Source organism: Myxocyprinus asiaticus, chromosome 49 (assembly GCF_019703515.2).
Source record: "Myxocyprinus asiaticus isolate MX2 ecotype Aquarium Trade chromosome 49, UBuf_Myxa_2, whole genome shotgun sequence".
In the NCBI taxonomy this organism is placed as follows: Eukaryota; Metazoa; Chordata; class Actinopteri; order Cypriniformes; family Catostomidae; genus Myxocyprinus; species Myxocyprinus asiaticus.
Window position 1 is genome coordinate 14,668,615 of NC_059392.1, and position 22,944 is coordinate 14,691,558.

A 22,944-nucleotide genomic window follows, 5' to 3' on the forward strand; every position below is an offset into this window, starting at 1 on the left:
TACATTTTAATTGCTTAATTTAGTATCCTAGAATGTTATGGTAAGGTATATTATTTTATTTTAGATACTTGAAGGTGCGTATTTATATTTATGTGACTGTTAGAATTTTAACCTGGGTTACAACTGTCTTGCGTTGTGAGTCTTTTGAGGTTGAACAAGAACAAGATAGGAATCTTTCTGTCAGCAAACATTTGTTGACCAGATTCGCCTCTTTTCAGATAAAAAGTAAACATGTATTAGATAGGATGTCAATGGGAGTCAAATCACGTGGAAATAATTTCATCACAGCCTAAAGAAAGTTGAACATGGTGGCACAAGAGACTTTAAATATCACTAAAAATACTTGAAATATAACAGAAAAAAGCCTTCTAGTGAGTGAAATATCAAATTCTTCTCATTATATCCATAAAATAAAAGGTAGGCTGAATCTTAACCCCTTAACGGATCTATGGGCGGGGCCTAGAGTGTCTAATGGGTTTACACTTAAAATGTAAAAGTCTGTGGATATATAAATAGTCACATGTAATACCATTTGAAAGCATGGAATCAGATTTTTTCCACATACATTTTGCATTTATGTTACATAGGGCCTGAAAACCTCTGCTGCACAAATGAGTGCAACGCTGTGGTAATGATGTGGTAATATATAACATTTTTCAAATAGCACTGAAATAGTCAAATCATTTCTCAAATGAAAGCTGAAAAGAATGTGACTATTTGTTTTAATGTTGTTGCCATAACACCACATTTCAAATGATTTTCGAAAGAGTCATGGAGTGAAATGTGATATCTGTAAGATAACAAAGACAAATGTCTCACGTCTGCTCTGATCATTGCTTCTGCAAGCCCCAAGTAGCCATAAACCCTATATCAGCTCTTACCTTAGGTTGTTTTCTTCAAAGTGAGCCATTTTCTACTTGTGAATAATCCAATATTAAGTCTCAGATGTCAATATATGCAATATAAAACAAATGATAAACAAATCATTGTCAAAATATGTTCTCAACTGTCTATTAAATATTATACATCATTTCAAAGCTGAAGATTGTAGCTTTTTATGACACCTAGATTGAACTTCTAGTCCACTCAATGGCCAAGATTTTTATGAAACTGTGGGGAAGGCATGTGGGATCATAAAAGACATCTTTTTCTGACATCAATGAAAACAAGGCTGTGAGGGATAGACTTTCGCTTCTTTAATCATATTCACTGTATAAAGCTATCTAAAATCTCCTAGATCAAATCTAATTTTCCACAACTCATGTTGTCAAGAGTTTTATACAGAAATTTTACTGAAACAATTTTTCAACGTTTCATCAGCGGAATGATCCAAAAACACTTTAAACAACTGTGCAACCAAGGGTTGAAATTAACACCCGCCAACCTGTCAAATGTGGGTAAAAATCTTACAAGCCACTTTGGTGGTTGACCTTTTCAGGGTTTTTCCTGTATTGACAATTCTATGAATGTCGGGTGACTCGGAGCTGCTGGCGATGCAAATTTAATTGTATTCATGCCTCTTATAACTTATAATCTGTGCAGTGCACATTATACTGGGTGTCCACTGGCGTGTGGTGAGCGAAGTGATGCAAGGGTTATCAGTTAATTTCAATGGGAGCTGAGTGCCACGCTCGTGAGGTGGATTCTCATCAGAATAAATTGAAAACAGTGGACACACATGCCAGTGGACACGTACGGTCAGCGTGCTCCAGAGTGAAACTTGCGTGTTCAGTCTGGCTTTACTCGATATCAGGGTAGCCGGCGGAGACAGTAAAATGTACATGACCCATTTGAATTCTACAGAGAACATTCAAGTATAAAGCTCTATATGGAAGAAATCAAACCCCTCAAACTGCTAGACATCCCCTTCATTATAAATAACATTGATGACATAAAAAGGAAACAAATAATACACATGATCAGTTTATTTTTAAATACATTTCATTCTTACTAACATGTTTTGGTATTTGGTAATGTTTTACAAAAAAAAAAAAAAAAAAAAAAGAAATCCTGCACTAAATGGTAACTTGTATAGATTCATATTTAGTCTACTTGACTTTATTTTTTATTTTTATTCTAACCCTAACTGTAAAAGTTGTATTTAAAGGTTTCTAAATGTTTTTAGGCTATTATAGTGTTTTTATTTTATTTATTTTTTATAACAAATTCTGTAACACTTATTAATTAATTATAAATACATTTATTAACATTTTGTAAATAGTTGTAAATAGAGTGTGTAAGGTGAGCTTTTAATTTTGGGTGTTGAAAATAGGCAGCATGTTAGCTTGATACTAATAAAGAAATGCCATTATACTTTCTAAAAAATGTGAATTGACTTGAAAATGCTGCCAATTGAATCCAGTTGCCTCTGTGTGACAAATATTCTATTTCCAAGCACAACATAAAAAAAATAGTGCACATTAAATATTGTGAGTAAAATACACAACTTAGTTTTACAGCATTAATAATAAAATATCAGTAGTTTTACCTACCTTAATGTCTTTTCTGCCTTAAAAACACTTAAATGTGCACTCAGAAATGTTTTTATTTTGTGTGTGTGTGTGTGTGTGTGTGTGTGTGTGTGTGTGTGTGTGTGTGTGTGTGTGTGTGTGTGTGTGTGTCGTCTTGGACTTACACTGACACCTAGTGGTGTGGATGCAGCATCATTCAAATGCATTAGTTTTCAGTTACTGATGCCATTGTAGAAATTATTCACAGTCAGTCATGATTAATTTAATCCATGAGTGAAAGTTTTTAATAACTGCGCGGTTTCTGAGATTAAGCGAATAGTATTTACGTGGTCATGTGATTCTAACATGGCAGACTCCATCAGGGGAAACTCTCCATAATAAAACAGCTTTTATAAGGTTAATGATATGAGTCTGGCAGTTAATTTTCACTATTTCATTATTATTGTAGGAATTTTATATTTTCATATTTAATGTCCTTTTGAAGACATTCTGAAAAGCATACATGATGACATGAATAAAAGTTTAAAAGTAATGTTAATAATGTGTATATCATTGATCAATGAAATCTAAATATAAACGACATTAAAATAAATAACAAAATGAAAAAAGTAAAGAAGAAGGGCAGTAAACTTACCTTGAGCTTGTACAAATGTAAAGGATAAAACCAAAAAGGCAAAGCCGAGGAGTTTTATAGGAACTTTCATTTTTGAACGTTTGAGCTCACTTCACAAATGACTGTAGCCTTTTTAAATCTTTGTCTCTGAAACTCTAATCTGCTTTACCAAAGTCAGAAAGACGTCTCACTTACACCAGACCTCACTGTGCAAAGATAACATTTCCTTTAAAATATATAAATATATCACATCTGAAGCTGCAATTCACATGTCATTTGGACACACTAAGAGATAGCTCCTTTAAAGAGAAGTATAGTTTCTTGAGTCACACATTTACGTAACCCAAGAACAGCAAGCAGCAAAGGGCCGTTTCCAAAATGTTTTCTGTCTTCTGCAGCTTTCTCTTGTTAGATCTTTTGCACTGCCTCATGTAGTTTGATTTTTTGACTGAAGAAGAGCAATATTTATTAAATTAATCTGACCGATGGGGCATTGTTGCAAAGAAACTAGAGACATAAGGAGGAAAACTCATAATATTTTCAAACTTTCAAACACTGCAATAGTACTGCCATTGCAAAATGTGTTTGCCACTGCCATTGCAAAACGTGTTTTAGAATTGAGCCATCTATTGTGCTGATAAACACATAGAGATGGTCTGTAACTAAGGTAACATTTGAGTGTGCTAAACTTTCACACACACACACACACACACACACACACACAAAAGTTTATCTGTTGTCCTAAATGAACCTCATTATCTCACACTAAATAAATGTTTTTTAACCATAAAAGCAGAATGCAGTTTACTGGATCTTACAGTTTTGACAAACACTAAAATGTTAAACTTAAGGTTTTGGTGTAATGAATACTCAGACTCGAGGATGATGTTTGAACCCAAGCAGGTATTTATTGACACACAAACAAAGACAGCAGGTAAGTGATGCCGTAACAGTACTGGGTTGCAGTGATGATCTTGAACCATGTGGGGCCACAAGAACCGGTCCTGGATAAGCGAGATGGTCCTATTGGTCCCAGGATGGCCAGTGCCCAAGGATGAGTATACGTAGTCGATAAGTGTGAGACGTTGAGAGTAGGGTATAGGGCATCCCGACAGAGCTGGTTCAGTGGCGGAGGCTTCGCGGATGCTATCGTCCAGGGACCATTGAATGGGACTTACTATGACATGTGGGGGTAAAACAACTCTCGGTTCCCGATGTCATAGTTCTGCTCCGTTGGGGAGAGTTTCCTGGAGAACAAGGCACATGGATGAAGTAGCGGTGGTTTTCCCTGCTGCTGAGACAAGACTGCTCCTACGCCGCTGGTGGAGGCGTCTACCTCAACGATAAATGGTTTATTCGGATCAGGGTGTACAAGGAGTGGGGCAGAGGTGAAGGCATCCTTCAGGAGTTGGAAGGTGTGTGAAGCTTCGGAGGTCCAGGAGGGAGATTTGGGTTTGGATCGGAGAAGAGAGGTCAGCGGGGATGTGAGGGTACTGTAGTTCATGATGAAGCGGCGATAGATCTTTGATATAATCCTCCATGGCCTTCTACTCAGGAATGGAAAGTGGGTAGACTTTGCCACGGGGTACTGACTCACCAGGGATGAGGTCTATCGCACAGTCCCATGGTCGATGAGGTGGTAGTTGTGAGGCAAGTAAAGGACAGAAGATGTCGTGGAAGTGTGAATAACAGGAAGGGATCTCCAGAGGGGTTGTACTGGCAGGGCTCTCAATGGTGGTGGTGTTGACATTGAGAAGGGAAGAGTTTCTGATGGGCATGCAGGGTCTGTGAGTGAGTCAGTTTGGGAAGCAGGCAGGGAAACACTGAGGCCCCCATTTCAGGACATCGCCGGAAACCCAGGAGATGACTGGAGAATGTTGTATAAGCCAGGGATGCCCTAATATGATGTCTGTGGTGGAATTCTCCAGAACCAGTAGGGTGATGTCTTCGTTATGCAGCCATCCCACTTGGAGTTTTATGGGACCCACGCTGTGACGAATAAAACCGCTTCCTAAGGGCTTGCCAATTATGGAGTGGATTTGAAGTTTGTGTTCGCAGGGTCATTTTTGAAGCTGGAGTTGGTGACAGAGCGCGTCCGAGATGAAGTTGCCGGCTGAGCCTGAGTCGAGTAGTGTGGGTACTGAAAGAGATATATCAGGAGTTGTAAGCATTACACAGGTTACTAAAGGAGAAGTACTGACCATAGTTGTGGTCAGGTGGCTCACCTGAGGACGGGGAGGTCGAGTAGGACACGCAGAGATTACGTGTCCCTTACCACCACAGTACAGGCACAGACCCTGTCTCAGCCGGCGTTGGCGTTCTACAGTGGAAAGACAAAAAGCATCCATTTGCATGGGCTCGCTACTAAATTCTGGAGAGTGGAGAGGGGACCTCAGTGAAGGGAAAGGCGGGGACCGCAAGGTGGGTAATTCATTGAGGCAGCTCTTCATCCGGTTGGCTACTCTGATGGAGAATTGAATGAAGTGCTCCAGCCTCATGGTATTGTCATATGATGAGAGATCCAGCCGCAGTTTGGGATTGAGTCCATGGCAATAAGTGGTCAGTAGAGTGGACTCATTCCAGCCACTAGATGCTGCCAGAATAAGGAACTTTTGAACATAGTCATTAATAGAGGACTGATCTTGATGAAGTTTGAGAAGCTGTTCAGCAGCTGATGTGTCACCCTCAGAACTTCCAAACACCTCCTTAAAGTGCTGAATGAAGCTATCAAGAGACTGTATTACTGGACTCTTCTGTTCCCAGAGTGAATTGGCCCATTGAAGTGCTCTTCCAGACAGCAAGGAGGTGATGTATGCCACCTTCGACCGCTCAGTGGGGAATCGATGCGGCTGCATCTCAAGGGTGAGCGAACATTGGAGTAGGAAACCACCGCAGTCCTCCTCCGATCCTGAGAAGGGCACTGGATTGACCACGGGACTGGCGGAGTAGACCGGTGAAGAAATTGCGGAAGTGCTGGGAGCGGGTGAAGCCGAGGGATTAGAGGGTTGAGTGAGTGCACGCCGTAGTGTTTCAACCAGCTCCTGGATGTGATCCGGACCTGTTGGGTTCATGATTCTTGTCGGTCTGGTTTTCTGTAACATATACTCAGACTCGAGGATGATGTTTGAACCCAAGCAGGTATTTACTGACACACAAACAAAGACAGCAGGTAAGTGATGATGTAACAGTACTGGGATAGTTTACTTGATGAAGACTAATGCTGATAGAGATGGTGACTTTCCTTGAGGTGGAGGGTTTTGCAACAACAAAGCTTGCTTTGAGGAGATGGACAATGGAGTCGCTAGAGAGGAAATGTTTGGAGTAGAAGAGTCGCTGGAGAGGAGAGGAATCGTTAACGCTGGAGATACAGGTAAGTGAGTCTGTACACGAAGTTGAGACCAGACGCAGAATGGAAGGGGAGTGAGATTTATATAGAGGGGTTGATTGATGCAATGTTTGGAGGCAGGTGTGGGTGATCAGTACTCAGGAGAGTGAGAGGGTTGAATGAAATTGGTAGGTGGGTCAGAAGGATCCATGACATTTGGGGAGGTCACGTGATGCCATGCGGGGAGTGGATGTGTAAACGGCGAGCTCTGCGCACTTTGCTAGTTTTTACTTATTTTTATGTCATAAACAGGTGAGATTTGATACACCCTGCTACATATCTGTTCTTTGAAGTCAACATGGCAAAGAATTAAAAATCCTCAGGCTCTGGAGATATTAAAAGATACTTACATGCTCAAGCTGGTGCCTCGGATGGGCCCGCAGACCAGGGATTCGTTTGAACTGTGCGGAGGGAGAAATTCAACGTCAACTGTCCAGTATGTCTGTGATGCTGACGAAAGTTGTTGCTGACTTAGAGAATCTTACTCTAATATGTTGATCGATTACTGCGATGGAAATGAAATTCTCTGAGTTGGTTACAAGAATCGGGAACGTCGAGAGACGGATCGATTATCTGGAGTCATCGGAGAGGGAATTAGCTGTTAATCCGCTAGCGACCAAAGTAGATTTGGAATGCATTTGGGAAAAACTGGAGGATTTGGAGAATCGTAATCAGCGAAACAATATCCAAATTGTTGGAATTCCTGAGCATGAAGAAGGCAGAGATATTGTGAAATTCCTAGATGAGCCTTCCCGAGTCTGCTTGACATGACAGGCCACAAGCTGGAAATCAAGCGAGCTCTCAGGATTCTGGCTCGCAGATCAGCTGAGGGAGACAGGCCCTGATCAATTCTGGCCAAATTTCTGAGATCATCCGATAAAGATCTCATGTTGTGTGAGGCGAGGAGCAAAGTAAAGCTTTCTTGGAAGAATCACAGCATTTTCTTGTTCCCAGACTTTGTGAATTTGACAAGAGAGAAACGTGATCGATTCAAGGAATGCAAGAAACTATTACATCAATGGAAGATTTTTTTTGCACTGATGTTTCAGGCCAAACTGAGAATAGATACTAAGGATGGCCGCAAAATATTTACATGCCCACAGAAAACATTGTCTCCAGACAATGGGGTGAGTAAACCATTTGATGTTTCTCATGTGGCCCCCAAGTGAGCTGTCTCACTGTACATACACTTGACTGTCTGAAGAAGCTGGGCGCCATATTTGTTTCTTTTTATGTTGGTTTCACCTAGCGGCTGGAGTATGTTTTGTGGAATAACACTCCTTGGGGACAGTTGTGGATGAATCTGCACGTTCTTTGTGCCTATGCCTCATAGCAGCTGGAGTTTGTTTTGTGGAGTAACACTCCTTCGGGACAGTTGTGGATGAATCTGCACGTTCTTTGTGCTTATGCCTCATATTGGCTGGAGTTTGTTTTGTGGAGTATATTTTGCAGGACATTGGAAGGATTTGGGCATCTGCTGCACTTATGAAACAGCGGCTCATTGAACATTCATTTGACTGTTCGAGGAAACCGAACGACTTTATTTATTTATTTATTTTTTTTTATGTGCTGGTTCCACTAGCAGCTGAAATTTGTTTTGTGGAGGAACACACCTTCGATACAGTTTTGTGAATGAATCTACATGTTCTTTGTGTTTATTCTGCCTATTGGCTGGAGTTTGTTTATAGATTATTTTCTGTTATGTAATTTTGTCTCACAAAATTTGTTCAGAAGCACCGGACTTGAGCAATCCGACGCAAAGTTGTCACGGGGACTCTTGTAGGCGTACATGGACTGTTTGAGTTTAGAGGGATGGACACTGTTGGCGCTGTCATGCGCACGTTTTCCTTTTTTGTGTTTGTTTGGTTCGGGGGGAAGTTTGGGGTTTGATTGTTGCACTAATGTGGAATGTAGTCTTTATAATTTTATTTTTGACACACAATCTATTTTTTATAATATATCAAAATGTCAAATGTTAATATGAGTGAATTATCTCTCTTCACGTGGAATGTGAATGGGATGGGGCACCCCATATAAGAAGGAAGGTTATTTATTTTCTTAAATGTAAGAAATATGATATAGTGTTTCTTCAAGAAACACATCTTTCCCCGCAGGAAGCTGAAAATGTTGGGAAAATATGGGGTGGACATGTTTTCTTTAGTGCTGGCTCAAGTAAGAGCAGGGGAGTCATTACATTGATAAATAAGCATCTACAATTCAAATGTCTCAAACAGATTAAAGATAAATTAGGAAGAGTCATTATAGTTTTAGCAGAAATTCAAGGGCAAAGGTTGATTTTGGCTAATATTTACGCACCTAATGCTAATGATCAGGGCTTTTTTATAGATCTTGAAGGGATGTTGCTGGAAGTCCCTCATTTATTCTGTCACTGATTGCTCAGTTGGAAACATTTGAGTTTAGAGGTGTTTCCACATGCAAAATCCTGATTTTCAACAAAGGTTAAAGGCTGAAGTCAATGTCTATATGGAGACTAACTGGTCCTCAGTGTCCTCTGTGGGCATGGCTTGGGAGGCACTTAAGGCAGTTCTTAGGGGTCGGATCATACAGTATGCATCATTCACCAAAAAATCCAAAGCACGAGGACTTATGTAGTTGGAAGAGAATATTAAAAGTACAGAGACAGAACTGAAGAGCCGAATGTCATCTGATGGCCTCAGACAATTGACCAGATTGAAATACAGATATAATACTATTTCGTCACGAAAGGTGGAGTTTTTGTGGACATTGATATGGTAGAATGGGATTATTTTTTTACGATTTTGGAATTGTACGGGTTCGGGAATACTTTTATTGAATGGATTAAGTTACTTTATAGAGACCCGGTAGCAGCGGTACAAACAAATGGATTAATTTCAGATTATTTTACTCTGGATAGGGGCACCTGGCAGGGTTGGCCTCTTTCCCCATTATTGTTCTGTCTGGCCCTGGAACCATTAGCGGCTGCAATAAGAAAGGAGGATGATTTTCCAGGGGTGATGGTGGGAGGTGTGGCACATAAACCTTTGCTTTATGCAGATTATATTTTATTATTCATCTCTGACCCCATGAGATCTATGCCTTGTCTCCACAGGATTATTAGTTCATTCTCTAAATTCTCAGGTTACAGAGTCAATTGGTCTAAATCTGAAGCTTTGGCTCTGACAGCGCACTGCCCAGTAACCGATTTTCAGCCGGGCACCTTCCAGTGGCCCAAACAGGGCATTAAGTATTTGGGCATTTTATTCCCAGCTAATTTGTGTGATTTAGTTAGAGTTAATTTTGACCCTTTAATAAAAGGTTTTCGAGTGATGTGAGTAGGTGGGCTTCATTACATTTATCTATGATTGGTAAGGTTAATGTTATTAAAATGAATTGTATTCCAAAATTCAACTACCTGCTACAGACTCTCCCTATTTTATTATTATGCATTCTGTCTCAGATATTTGGCTCATTGGTCGCTTCCACCTGAACGAGCCACTCACTGGTTTCGTATTGAACAGGAAGTCCTTGCCCCTATTTCGGCATTGCAAAGCCTTTCTATCAAACTAACCGGAGAAGTTAAGTTACAACCGGTTACCTCGCATTTGCATGTGGTTTGGACAAAAGTGTCCAGAGTGTTTAATTCTGACTTTTATTTAAATGTTGCCTCAAGCATATGGCTGAAAACTAAATTACATATTAGTAAGTCCCCTTTCTGTTGGACGAAGTGGATTGTGAGGGGGGTTAGTACACTCTGTGACCTGTATGAGAGTGGAGTGTTGAGATCTTCTGAGAATTTGGTTCATCATTTTGGGATCCCTAGATCTCAGTTTTATAGGTATTTACAGCTGCGACACCTGCTCTGTATTGTTTTTGGGAGTAGCACACACCCCCCTAAAGTGGCAGATATTTTGGGAGAGGTGATTACTGCTTTTGGGAAAGGTCATGAAAAATCAGTGTATTACTCCCTGCTAATTCAGAGTTTGAGGGACGGAGCTTTAACTTCTATCAAGAGATTATGGGAGAAAGATTTGTACTTGGTATTGGAGGAGGGAGTGTGGACTAGGATTCTAAAAAATGTCAAGTCTGCATCTAGAGATGCAAGGGTTTGCCTTATGAAATCTAAGATTTTACATAGATTTTAAAGACACACCTACCTGCTGGCAATGCCAGTCAGAAGTTGGAGACACAACCCATGTCTTTTGGGGGTGTGATAAGATCCAAGATTTTTGGTTGAAGGTTCAGAGTTATTTGTGTGATGTTTTGGACACTCAAATTTTACTTTGCCCCAGACTTTGTATTTTGGGCGATGGGGCGGTCATAAATTTGGGGGACAAATATATAAAAAATTGGGTTTTGACTAGTATAATGATTGGCAGACAAATCATTTTAAGGGGTTGGAAGTCGGACAGAGCGCCATCATTTCCGGAGTGGTGTGCGTAGATGGGGAGGGTGGCAGCTTTTGAGGAGGTGGCAGGTAGAAGGCTGGGGTTTTTCTTTGAATCAATACAAAATGTTAATTACAAAAAAAACTAAGTTCTTTGACTTCACTTTATTCTTTTTTCCTTTTTTTTTTTTTATTTTTATGTAGTAACAATCAATAACAGTCTATAGGGAAAACTATGTTGGTTGTCACACATTTTACTTCAGTGTATCCTCAGAGTAGTTTTATTTTTGAAAGCCAATTTCTGTATAGGCACATACCTGGATATAAAAATGCTAAATAAACATTCACATTTATTGCAGAGGAAAAAATATGCAGTTCATTGAACACACGGTGAACTTTTGTTACAACATAGCCCAATAGCCAGACACATCCCCCATCAGTCCATGCCAACTCGAGTGCATGCTGTCAATAAAGCAAAAATGTTGATTTTTCAGTTCAACATCTTAAAATGATGATATAATTTGCAATAAAAAATCATATAAAATGGAAGCTTTTTCACAAGTAGATTTTTGAACCCCACAGTATTTAGATTACTTGATATAATCATGAGAATGAGAGTACACAGTTTAGCAAAAAAGACATTTAACTTTTACAGCAAACATAGCTTATTTTACTTCCCAGTGGTCCCGAGTATCAGTATGCCACATCCAGAGCACGCCTACTCATTGGTAATCACATATTTTATGGAGCAACTGCACCACCAAGTGGTTCACATGACAAATCCCTAAGTGATGGTGTTTTAATCAGATCACATTAAACAGTCCAGAGGTTTGTTCTGAACATTGTAATATGAACATCGTTCTGAATTGATGATATAAAGATTCAGGAGATTCAGTTGACATTTTGCTTGTTTTTATATATATATATATATATATATATATAAACTACATCTTAGGTCTGTATTTTTTAACTCCCTTTTAAATTTATTTCCCAGACTATCACAGAATAAATTTATATGGAAAAACTGTAATATAAAAAGTTGCCTTTGGCAATTTCTTATCTCTCATAGGGCAGTGGTCCTCATCCTGGAATACCCCAGTATGGCACATTTTGGATCTCTCTCTTATCTGAAAACACCCAGATCAGGGCTGCATCCGAAAGCTTTAGGAGTGGTCAGGGCCACCGATAAGGGGGTACAACTGGAACTTTTGTCCTGGGCCCTGGCTTGAGGGGGGCCCAGAGTAGAGGGTGGGGGGAGGGGTCCACAGAAAGGCTATTCTATATTGTATAGCGCATCTAAACGCATGCAGTGGGAGACATGGATATAAACACGGATATAGTGCGTGACCGCAAAATCTGTCTGGGTAGCGCACGTTGATGTGATAATTCTTGTTTTAGCACAGCGTTTGATTGACTGGTGAGAGGTGACACTTCACTGTTGTCAGGATGCATATAGGATGGATTAGCATTCACACCTCAAAAGCGATGTGGTCACATGTGTTTTTGACCACATCCGTATGTGGTTTTAGACCACGTTTAGACCTGTATTTAGCACTGAGCACATGTGTTTTTCTTATGTCATCCATCACCCTTACAAGAACGAGGCAATTTCTGAACCTACAGACCATACGGGCTGCAGCGTGCATTTTGTTTACCACAGCTGTTTGTAACTTGGCTGTATGGCAAGTGCTGTTAAGCATGGTGACCTACTCTCTATTTCATATAATCCACCTTTTCCTGACTTCTCCATGGGTGGTGCCATTAAAGTTTGAGGCTTCCTCTTGGGTGCTCCACACTTCTGCTTACTGGTGATGGCGAGCAGCGGAGGCTGTTAGAGGGTGTTATAACAATACATATGGCTTTAAAACTACTGGAAAATGAATGTTACAGTGAACCCTCCACCCCCCACCCACAGAAGCTGCCAATGCCCGAAACATTTAGAATCGAACCAGATGTAATAAGCAGAGGTTGCATCTGGTTCGATTCTAAATGTTTCGGGCATTGGCAGCTTCTGTGGGTGGGGGGTGGAGGGTTCACTGTAACATTCATTTTCCAGTAGTTTTAAAGCCATATGTATTGTTATAACACCCTCTAACATTAACCTAATTGTATGTCACACCTATTTTTTTTTTTTTAAAATTGATGGATAATTCCAAATGCTGTCTGTCATTTTGGCATACAACAAAGAGGGAAAATATTTAAACCAAGCTCCTCATTTTTTTAAATTTGAATTATTTTGACAAGGTACATATCTCATGTGTGTGAGCATTATATGTGAGAAGGTAGCACTTGTTAATGCAGAAATAATGCAAAGGTACGTCCCTTAAATCTGAAAATATTTAAATGGAACCTATTATGACCACATCCCTTACAAAAACATAAACTAGTAGCAAATTTGCCACTCGTTTTTTCATATGAAAATTAGAATTTGATTCACCACAAATGTTTGCCAGAAGTTTGCAGCTCTTCGCCGTTGGTGGTGAACCTCTGGCAAACCTTTGGCAACAATGGACAAAGTTTGTGGCAAATTTGCCATGAACTCTTGATTTTCACAAGGGATGCCCTCTTTTCACGGATATGTCCTCTTTTACTAACCTTAAAAAGCATCCGTTTGGGATTTCTAGATTCTCTAAATGTCTGGGATTTGTCTGTTTTCATTTTGAAGTGCTCAACAAAAAAACAGATGAAAGTGCTAGAGCCATGTGGAGTAACTTTACCATGTAAATGTATGTGATTAGATTGTGTATGAACTTATCCATTCGTGGGATTGCTGTCAAAACCGTATGTCCATACGCAGCCTTTAGTGAGAAAGGGATTTGTGTTAAGTAAACACAACACCGTTTTTGACTGTTGTTATTGATATTTTCAGTGCTTTGTAATGTGAATAAGCTGCGAAGCAGAAGTCTTTAGCATCCGCAGTGGAAGAATGCGCTAAGCATAATGGGACATTTCGCTGCCAGTGAAAAAGGTGGATACACTCAATAAGCACTTTATTAGGAACACCTGTACACCGACTTATACATGCGATTATCTAATCAGCCAATCGTGTGGCAGCAAGGCAATGCATTAAATCAAGCATATATGGGTCAGGAGCTTCAGTTAATGTTCACATCAACTATTAGAATGGGGAAAAATTTTGATCTCATTGATTTCAACCGTGGCATGATTGTTGGTGCCAGACGGGCCGGTTTGAGTATTTCTGTAATTTTGAGTATTTGAGTATTTTGAGTATTTCTGTAATTTCTGATGATCTCCTTGGATTTTCATGCACAACCGTCTCTAGAGCAAGGTGTCCCAATTAGTTTTCGCCAAGGGCCAAATTCTGTCAACAATACAAATTTAAGGGTCACATCCGTCGATGTAATGACAAAGTTTTTGTGCTGCTGCTAATATTATTATTATTATTATTATTATTATTACTATTGTTGTTTTTATTATTAAAAGAGTTACACATAAATATTCATATTTTTATTAGTTCTTTTTCTCAGTATTAGTTGCCTGTTTTATTTATTCAAATAATTATGAACAGTTTGTTTGTATACAGATACACAAAGCTACACAACTTAGTATGCTAAAAAAAAAAAAAAAAAAAAAAATTTACAGTCTGGATCTTCATGTCCTCCATGCGAGTCAGCTGTTATTGCTCATCTCCAAACGGGATCTACTCCCTGCACTTTCACTAACTGCAGATTCAGTTATTAGACCTATTAGCATAAATATTATTATTGTTCTTAAAGATAATATAACAAAATATTGCAATCATTTCAATAAAGAAAAGACAGTGTGACAATGTTTTTTTTTATAAATTATATTAGGCTATGCATCATATCTTTTACTGTACAATGTTATTCTTACTGTGCACTATTCCACGTGTATTTGTATCACATTACGTTGTGTTATATTATCCAGGCATTAATCCAGACATTATATAAAATTAATTGGCTTCGGGAGTCCGTTTGGAATATACTCATAACAAAATACATGTACAAATTTAAAAAGGACATACGTATATCAGAATCAGAATGAGCGTTATTGCCAAGTATGCTTACACATACAAGGAGTTTTTCTTGGTGACAGAAGCTACCTGTGCACAAAAAATACAGCAACAAGACAGAGATAATAATAATAATAATAATAATAATAATAAAAAGCCAATAGAAAATATAAGTATATATATAGAAATACACAATAATAATAATACAAAAAATAAATATAAAAAAATACACACACACACACACACACACACACATATATCATATATACATATATATATATATATATATATATATATATATATATATATATATATATATATATATATATATATGTACATATACAAATCTGTTATATTTAGTGCAAGGGAATGTAATGCAGAAGAGATTTTAGAGAGTTCAATAAATATAATTGACAAAGCTGTGTATTGCACATAATTATTGCACAATGGGGCAGCATTAACTGCTCATGAGATGGATAGCCTGAGGGAAAAAACTGTTTTTGTGCCTAACAGTTCTGGTGCTCAGAGCTTTGTAGCGCCAGCCAGAAGGCAACAGTTCAAAAAGGTAGTGGGCAGGGTGAGTGGGGTCCAGAGTCATTTTTCCAGCCCTTTTCCTCACTCTGGAAGTGTACAGTTCTGGAAGGGAGGGCAGGGGGGAACCAAACATCTGCTCAGCAGTCTGAACTGTCCTTTGTAGTCTTCTGATATCCGATTTCGTAGCTGAACCAAACCAGACAGTTACTGAAATGTAGAGGACAAACTCAATGACTGCTGAGTAGAACTGGATTAGCAGTGCCTGTGGCAAGTTGAACTTCCTCAACTGGTGTAGGAAGCACAACCTCTGTTGGGCCTTTTTCACAATGGAGTCAATGTGGGTCTCCCACTTCAGGTCCTGTGAGATGGTAGTGCCCAGGAACCTGAATGACTCCACTGCTGCCACAGTGCTGTTTAGAATGGTGATCAGTGTCAATGTTGGGGTGTACCTCCTAAAGTCCACAATCATCTCCACTGTTTTGAGCATGTTGAGCTCCAGGTTGTTATGACTGCACCAATGAGCCAGCCGTTCAATCTCCCTTCTGTATGTAGACTCATCATCATCTTGGACAGTAGTGTTGTCTGCAAACTTCAGGAGTTTGACAGAGGGGTCCTTGGCGGTTCAGTCATTGGTATACAGGTAGAAGAGTAGTAGGGAGAGCACACATTCCTGGGGGGCACAGTGCTGATTGCACATGTGCTGGAAGTGAATTATCCCAGTCTCACCAGCTGCTGCCTGTCTGTCAGAAAGCTGGTGATCCACTGACAGATAGACATGGGAACAAAGAGCTGGTTTAATTTATTCCATAGGAGAGCTGGGATGATGGTGTTGAAAGCTGAACTGAAGTTCACAAAAAGGATCCATGCATATGACCCTGGTCTGTCCAGATGTTGCAGGATATGATGCAATCCCATGTTGACTGCATCATCCACAGATCTGTATACTCTATACGCAAATTGAAGGGGATCCAGAAAGGGTCCCGTGATGTCCTTCAGATGGGCCAACACCAGTCTCTCAAATGACTTCATGACCACAGACGTCAGAGTGAAGGGTCTGTAGTCATTAAGTCCTTTGATCTTGGGTTTCTGTGTGACAGGGATGATAGTGGAGTGTTTGAAGCATCAGGGAACTTCACACTGCTCCAGTGATCTGTTGAACATCTGTGTGAAGATGGGGGCCAGCTGGTCAGCACAGGATTTTAGACAAGTGGGTGAAACACCATCTGGGCCCTGTGCTTTCCTTGTCTTTTGGTTCCGGAAGACCCGGCACACATCCTCTTAACAGATCTTAAGTGCAGGTTGAGTAGCGATGGGGAGGAGGAGGGTGGTTGCAGGAGGTGTTGGTGTATGTGTGAAGTGAAGGTTAAAGCAGGTGTGGGGTGTGAGACTGGGCTTTTCAAATCTACAGTAAAACACATTAGGTCATTAGCCATCTGTTGATTCCCTACAGGTTTGGGCAATGGTGTCTTGAAGTTAGTAATGTCTTTCAGGCCTGTCCACATTGATACAGGGTCTTTAGCTTAAAATATTTTTTAGCTTCTGTAACCCAGACTAATTGAGGGGTAAAAAGAATATATATTCATATAAATTAATGAGGTTGACAAATAAAAATAAATAACTTAATGATTGGTGATGTTATCGAATATATCTCATAAAATAAAATGTGTGATGCAAATAATTTCTAATTATTAAGTGAGTTAGTGCCTTATCCAATCAGAAAGTTGTGCAGTAGAGCCCGCCTACTTGCTGAATCAGCAGATATGCAGACTACCGGAGAAGAGAGAAGGTGGAAAGATGGTTGCACAAGGTAAAATAATTCCTGGATAGAGACTGTGGTTCTTCATATATGGAATTTGGAACTGAGATAAGTAAAAGAAGAAACTGATATCAGTGATCGATTTGAACTTTGAAAATTGAACTTATCATTATCGTACGTGACATTTGAAATTGAACAACACTTGCAGACAGTGATTTTGAGTTTGTTGGATCTGAACAAATCTGTGTTACTGTATATTTCACTGTATGAGTATGTGGTAAATGTATCTCCAGTGTGAACTTAACAGTGATTTGCTCGAGTTTTCCTTTTTGTTGAATTGATGTAATTTACTTTGAATTGTTTATTCTTTTGATTTTATTCTATTACTAGTATTTTATTTCTTTTAAAAAGGGGAAAGGCCTACAGTTTGAGAGAACAGTTTATTAAAATAATTGTTTAATACTTACCTTAATTTTGGTCTCCTGTCATCCCTCAGCAATTACCCTCCACCTCCATAGCTGAGCTTAGTGGTCTTCTGAATTGCTAATTGGTCCAAAATGGAGAAACTAAGTTATAAGTAACACGACCTGTTACACTTCTCAGAGTAGCTTCTTTTAACCAATGTAATTTCCTTAGTCAGTGTGTTGTTGGCCTGATTATACAATATTTTATCCCCGCTTCCGTAAGCATCCTCTTTGGCATAATGAAGCTGTCTGAGTTTTGCTGTAAACCATGGTTTGTCATTGTTGAATGATAAATAAGTCCTAGTAGGAATGCACCATATATTTATGCAACAATCTTTACTCATCTCACTTGCATAAAAACACAGATTATATACTCCTCAGTATGCATCCACACCATGGAAAAAACCTTATGCCAAATTAGGTAAATGAATGCTTTAGCAGCATTCAATATATTTATCTCTAACAGCTGAAAGTGCGGGCATAAGACTGGTATAAATGTTTTTAGAACAGCCACAGTGCCACCTAATGTACAGGGGTGAAATTGTTTTTCATTTTTATTTTTTACGCACTCTGTGTGTATATCTTTCTTCGGAAATTTGTTTCACATAATCGTCACGGATTTGGTGTGAACAGGCCTTTAGCGCAGGCCAAACATTTCTCTCTCGTGGGCCGCCTATTGAGGAACCCTGCTCTAGAGCTTATTCAGAATGGTGCCAAAAACATCCAGTGAGCAGCAGTTCTGCGGACGGAAACGCCTTGTTGATGAGAGAGGTCAACGGAGAATGGCCAGACTGGTTCGAGCTGACAGAGAGGCTACGGTAACTCAGATAACCACTCTGTACCATTGTAGTGAGAAAAATAGCACAACACGTCAAACCTTGAGGTGGATGGGCTACAAGAGAAAAATACCACATTGGGAACTTATATTAAAACCGTGGTGTTCCTAATAAAGTGCTCACTGAGTAAGGTTGGGAACTGAGTTCTTTAAAAAATACCAGAATCGGATGAACTTCGTGAGTTTCGGTTCCATTAACGGTTCTCTTGCGCTGACGTGGCTGGAACAGTGTCCTGAAATAGTCTGACAGTGTTTCCAGCAGCACATCTCTGCAGCAGTGCTGCCCTCTACTGAGTCTACAGTGAAAAACACACAGTTCTGCCAGTGAATTTAATTCCTGATCTCGAGCCGGCTCTTTTGAATCTACAGTGCGAAACATATGGTGCTTCCTGTATAGTTAGATTCCAGAAAGAATCATTCTAATGAGCAGGTTCTTTTGAATCTACAGCCCAAAACATATGGTGCTACCGGTACAGTTCCCAAAAGAATCATTCTAATGAGAACACACCTTTTATAAGAATTGTATTACGTTTATTTTGGATTTGTTATATCTGCTCTGTAGAAATCTGAAATGATCTCATCATTTGGTAGACTGCAGAGGGTAATAAATACAAAAAGAATTGCATTTCTCATTTCCAATAATTATATATATATATATATATATATATATATATATATATATATATATATATATATATATATATATATATATAAGTGAAGACCTGAGCAGGAGTGAAGACCTGAGTGACTTTGACAAGGGCCAATTTGTTATGGCCAGATGACTGTGTTAGAGCATGTTTAAAATGGCAAGGCTTGTGGGGTGCTCCTGGTCAGTAGTGGTGAATACCTACCGACAGCGGTCCGAAGAAGGACAAATCACAAACCGGCGACAGTGAGTTGGACTGAAGAAGAGCCGTATTTATTAAATTAATCTGACCAATGGGGCATTGTTGCAAAGAAACTAGAGATATAAGAAGAAAAGGTCATAGTAATTTCGAGCTTTCAAACATTGCAACAGTACTGCCATTGCAAAATGTGTTTGTCAGTGCCATTGCAAAATGTGTCTTTTAGAATTGAGCCATCTACTGAGCTGATAAACACATAGAGATAGTTTTGTAACTGAGGTTACTTAAAACATTTGAGTGTGCTAAACTTCCACAAAAAAACTTGTATCTGTTGTCCTAAATGAACCTTATTATCTCACACTAAATAAATGTTTTTAACCATAAAAGCAGAATTTATAAATGTTTGTAAGAGACTTTTTTTTTTTTTTTTTTTTTTTTTTTTAATGGAGTATTAATAACAGCCTATAGGGAAAACTATGTTGGTTGTCACACATTTTACTTCAGTGAATCTTCAGAGTATTTTTATCTTTGAAAGTCAATTTCTGTATAGGCATATACCTGGATATATAAATGCTAAATAAACATTCACATTTATTGCAGAGGAAAAAAATATGCAGTTCACTGAACACACAGTGACCTTTTGTTACAACATATCCCAATAGCCAGGCACATCCCCCCATCAGTCCATGCCAACTCGAGTGCATGCTGTCAATAAAGCAAAAATCAGAAACTTTCAGGTTGATTTTTCAGTTCAACATCTTAATGACATAATTTGCAATACAAAATTATATAAAATGGAAGCTTATTCACAAGTGGACAAGTGGATTTTTGAACCCCACTGTACTTAGATTATATACTTGATATATGAGGATGAGGGTACAAGTTTTAGCAAAAGATATTTAACTTAACATACATAGCTTAATTTACTTCCCATTGGTCCTGAGTATCAGTATGCCACAACCAGAGCAGGCCTACTCGTTGATTACATATTTTATGGAGCAACTGCACCACCAAGTGGTCCACATGACAAGTCCCTAAGTGATGGTGTTTTAGTCAGATCACATGAAACGGTCCAGAGGTTTGTTCTAGAGCCCGACCGATATGGGATTTTTGAGATGATACCGATTACCGATTTGGTGACCGATATAGCTAATTTTTGAGCTGCAACGAAAACAGACCTTTTCTATGTGGATTGTGCACCGATTTTGCACCAATGACTATGCAAAGGTACTCAGAAGGCTGCTTTCTTAAACAAATATTTTTATCAAAGAACATTTGACATTATTATTATACATTGTCAACAAATTTTAGAAATGAACACTGATAAAATAAAGAATAAATAAAAATACAATAAATAGCTTAATAAACATCAGTACTGTTAGTATAAGTCAACTGCTGACCATTTAAATAAAGAATAAATAAAATATAAATCAGTACTGTATGTTTAGTATCAGTCAATTGCTGACTATTTAAATAAAGAATAAATAAAAATAAAATAAATAGCTTAATTAACATCAGTACTGTTAATATAAGTCAATTGCTGACCATTTAAACAAAGAATAAATAAAAATACAATAAATAGCTAAATAAACATCAGTGCTGTATGTTTAGTATCGTCAATGGTTGACTATTTAAATAAAGAATAAATAAAAAATAAAATAAATAGCTAAATAAACATCAGGGGCCGGTTGCACCAGCTATACGTACGTTACAACTTAGCCTATTTGTAGCGTAAATGGGCACTAAGTCACAAGAACTCTCTACTAAATATTTGAGCGTTGCACCATTAAATTTAGGTAGAATGTAACCCTACGAATAAACTAAATACATACGGATACATATATGATGGTGTTGGCATTTAAACTCATTTACATTTACAATTGAGAAAAAAAAAAACGTACTTTTAAGCGGCTCTTCAGCATGAAACCGATCTAACGGTGCAGTTTTTAGGGTGCATCGCCTGGTGTCAATTTTCAACACACTCAAAATATATATATATATATATATATTTAGGATATTAAAATGAATAAATGTCTATTTTTCCAGCCTGTTGTATTAGAATTTATCGCCCCTCATTTATTTTAGATACAGTTTAGTAATACAGATGTATTATAGTTATTATAATACATATAATAATATTATTATTTACACAGGGCAAATATACTATTTATTAAATATAGTTTTATTACGTATCCTATTTTAATGTCTGGAAAACCAGACTTTTAAATGTTACATTTTATAAATGCAACGACTTGTTTAGTTGAAGGGGGTACCAAACTGTGAATCCTGAAGAAAACAGTTTGGTGAATACGTTTACACGCTGACAAGGTATGAAAGTAGCTACGTGGTTAGCTAGTTAGCTATAAGCTCGTTGCTACGGAGAGTAAAAGATGGACTTTATTTACTTTCCAGCATTGTGTCTCACCAACTAGGTAACAGCGAAGCGTGAAATCAACACTCACCACACAAAATCCACCACCGAACCATTGTCGGCTGAGCTGCAAAAAGATGCTCTGATGTTTACCTTTCAATCTGCTACATTACTTACTGCACTGATAAACTATAGCTGGCTAACAGCAAACAGATGTGATAAACATGAGTGACATGATTGTCAGGGACAGGGTTAACGTTATATTAGTTATATAAAATGATGGGGTCATTTTTTTTTACTTTCCAGTATGTATTTCACAAACTAGTTAGCAATTTAATGAGAAGAGACTGCTCAAATCCACACCGTTTAACTCCGCCCTGTCTGCAGAACCACCATCAGCTCAGAGTCAGCTCTGTAAACTGTGGAGGCGGAGTGCACTCTGCTGGACAAACTACACTATGACACCAATTCTAAAGCATTGTTTTCTGCATTATATTTTCTGAAAAAAAGTTTTCATATCGGCGCATATCGGTAAAATATACGCCGATACTGATATATCGGTGAAAGGCTAATATCGGCACTAGTTTGTTCTGAACATTTTAATATGAACATTGTTCTGAATTGATGACATGAAGATTCAGGAGATTCAGTTGACATTTTGCTTGGTTTATATAAAATATATATATATATTTTTGGTCTGTATTTTTTAACTCCCCTTTGAAATTGAATTTATATCCCAGACTATCACAAATTAAATTTATATGGAAAAACTGTAATGTAAAACGTCTTGGTTACTTTCATAACCTCCATTCCCTGATGGAGGGAATGAGACGTTGTGTAGATGTAATGACACTAGAGGTCGCTCTTGGGAGCCCCAACCACCTCTGATCTTTGAGAAAAGGCCAATGGGAACTGGCGAGTGGAATTTGCATGCCACTCCGCAAGACATACAGGTATAAAAGGAGCTGACTCGCAACCACTCATTCAGGAGTTGTGCTGAGGATCCAAGACAGGGTCCCGGCCATTTCAGCGGGTAGTTCAGTGTTGTGGCAAGAGGGACACAACGTCTCATTTCCTCCATCAGGGAACGGAGGTTACGAAAGACATTCCCTATCTCTCACTCACTCGACATTGTGTCGATGTAGTGACACTAGGGGTCCCCTTACAAAAATGCCACAACTAGCTGAACTGTGTTATGAGAACTGGCTGTGTGAGTGTGGGAAAACCACTGTGTGCCACGTAGCCAGCGCACCCAGCCGTCACGTAACCTCCCCAATGCTCCACCTCGGGGATAAGTCGACTGCCCAAAA

General features: G+C 38.8%; 2 protein-coding genes across 11 annotated transcripts in view; both read right to left on the reverse strand.

The window, feature by feature from the left end:
- LOC127438269 (complement factor H-related protein 2-like) overlaps window positions 1-3,311 on the reverse strand; it is a 105,561-nt gene extending 102,250 nt beyond the window's left edge. The window contains exon 1 of one of the 2 annotated variants that reach the window (XM_051693744.1): window positions 3,106-3,311. In XM_051693744.1, coding sequence (XP_051549704.1) covers window positions 3,106-3,175 — 70 coding nt within the window. In that variant the 5' untranslated portion in view covers window positions 3,176-3,311. The remainder of the gene's footprint in view (window positions 1-3,105) is intronic. The other variant, XM_051693742.1, reaches the window with a different exon arrangement.
- LOC127438245 (uncharacterized) overlaps window positions 1-22,944 on the reverse strand; it is a 215,938-nt gene that overhangs the window by 146,615 nt on the left and 46,379 nt on the right. The window lies entirely within an intron of this gene.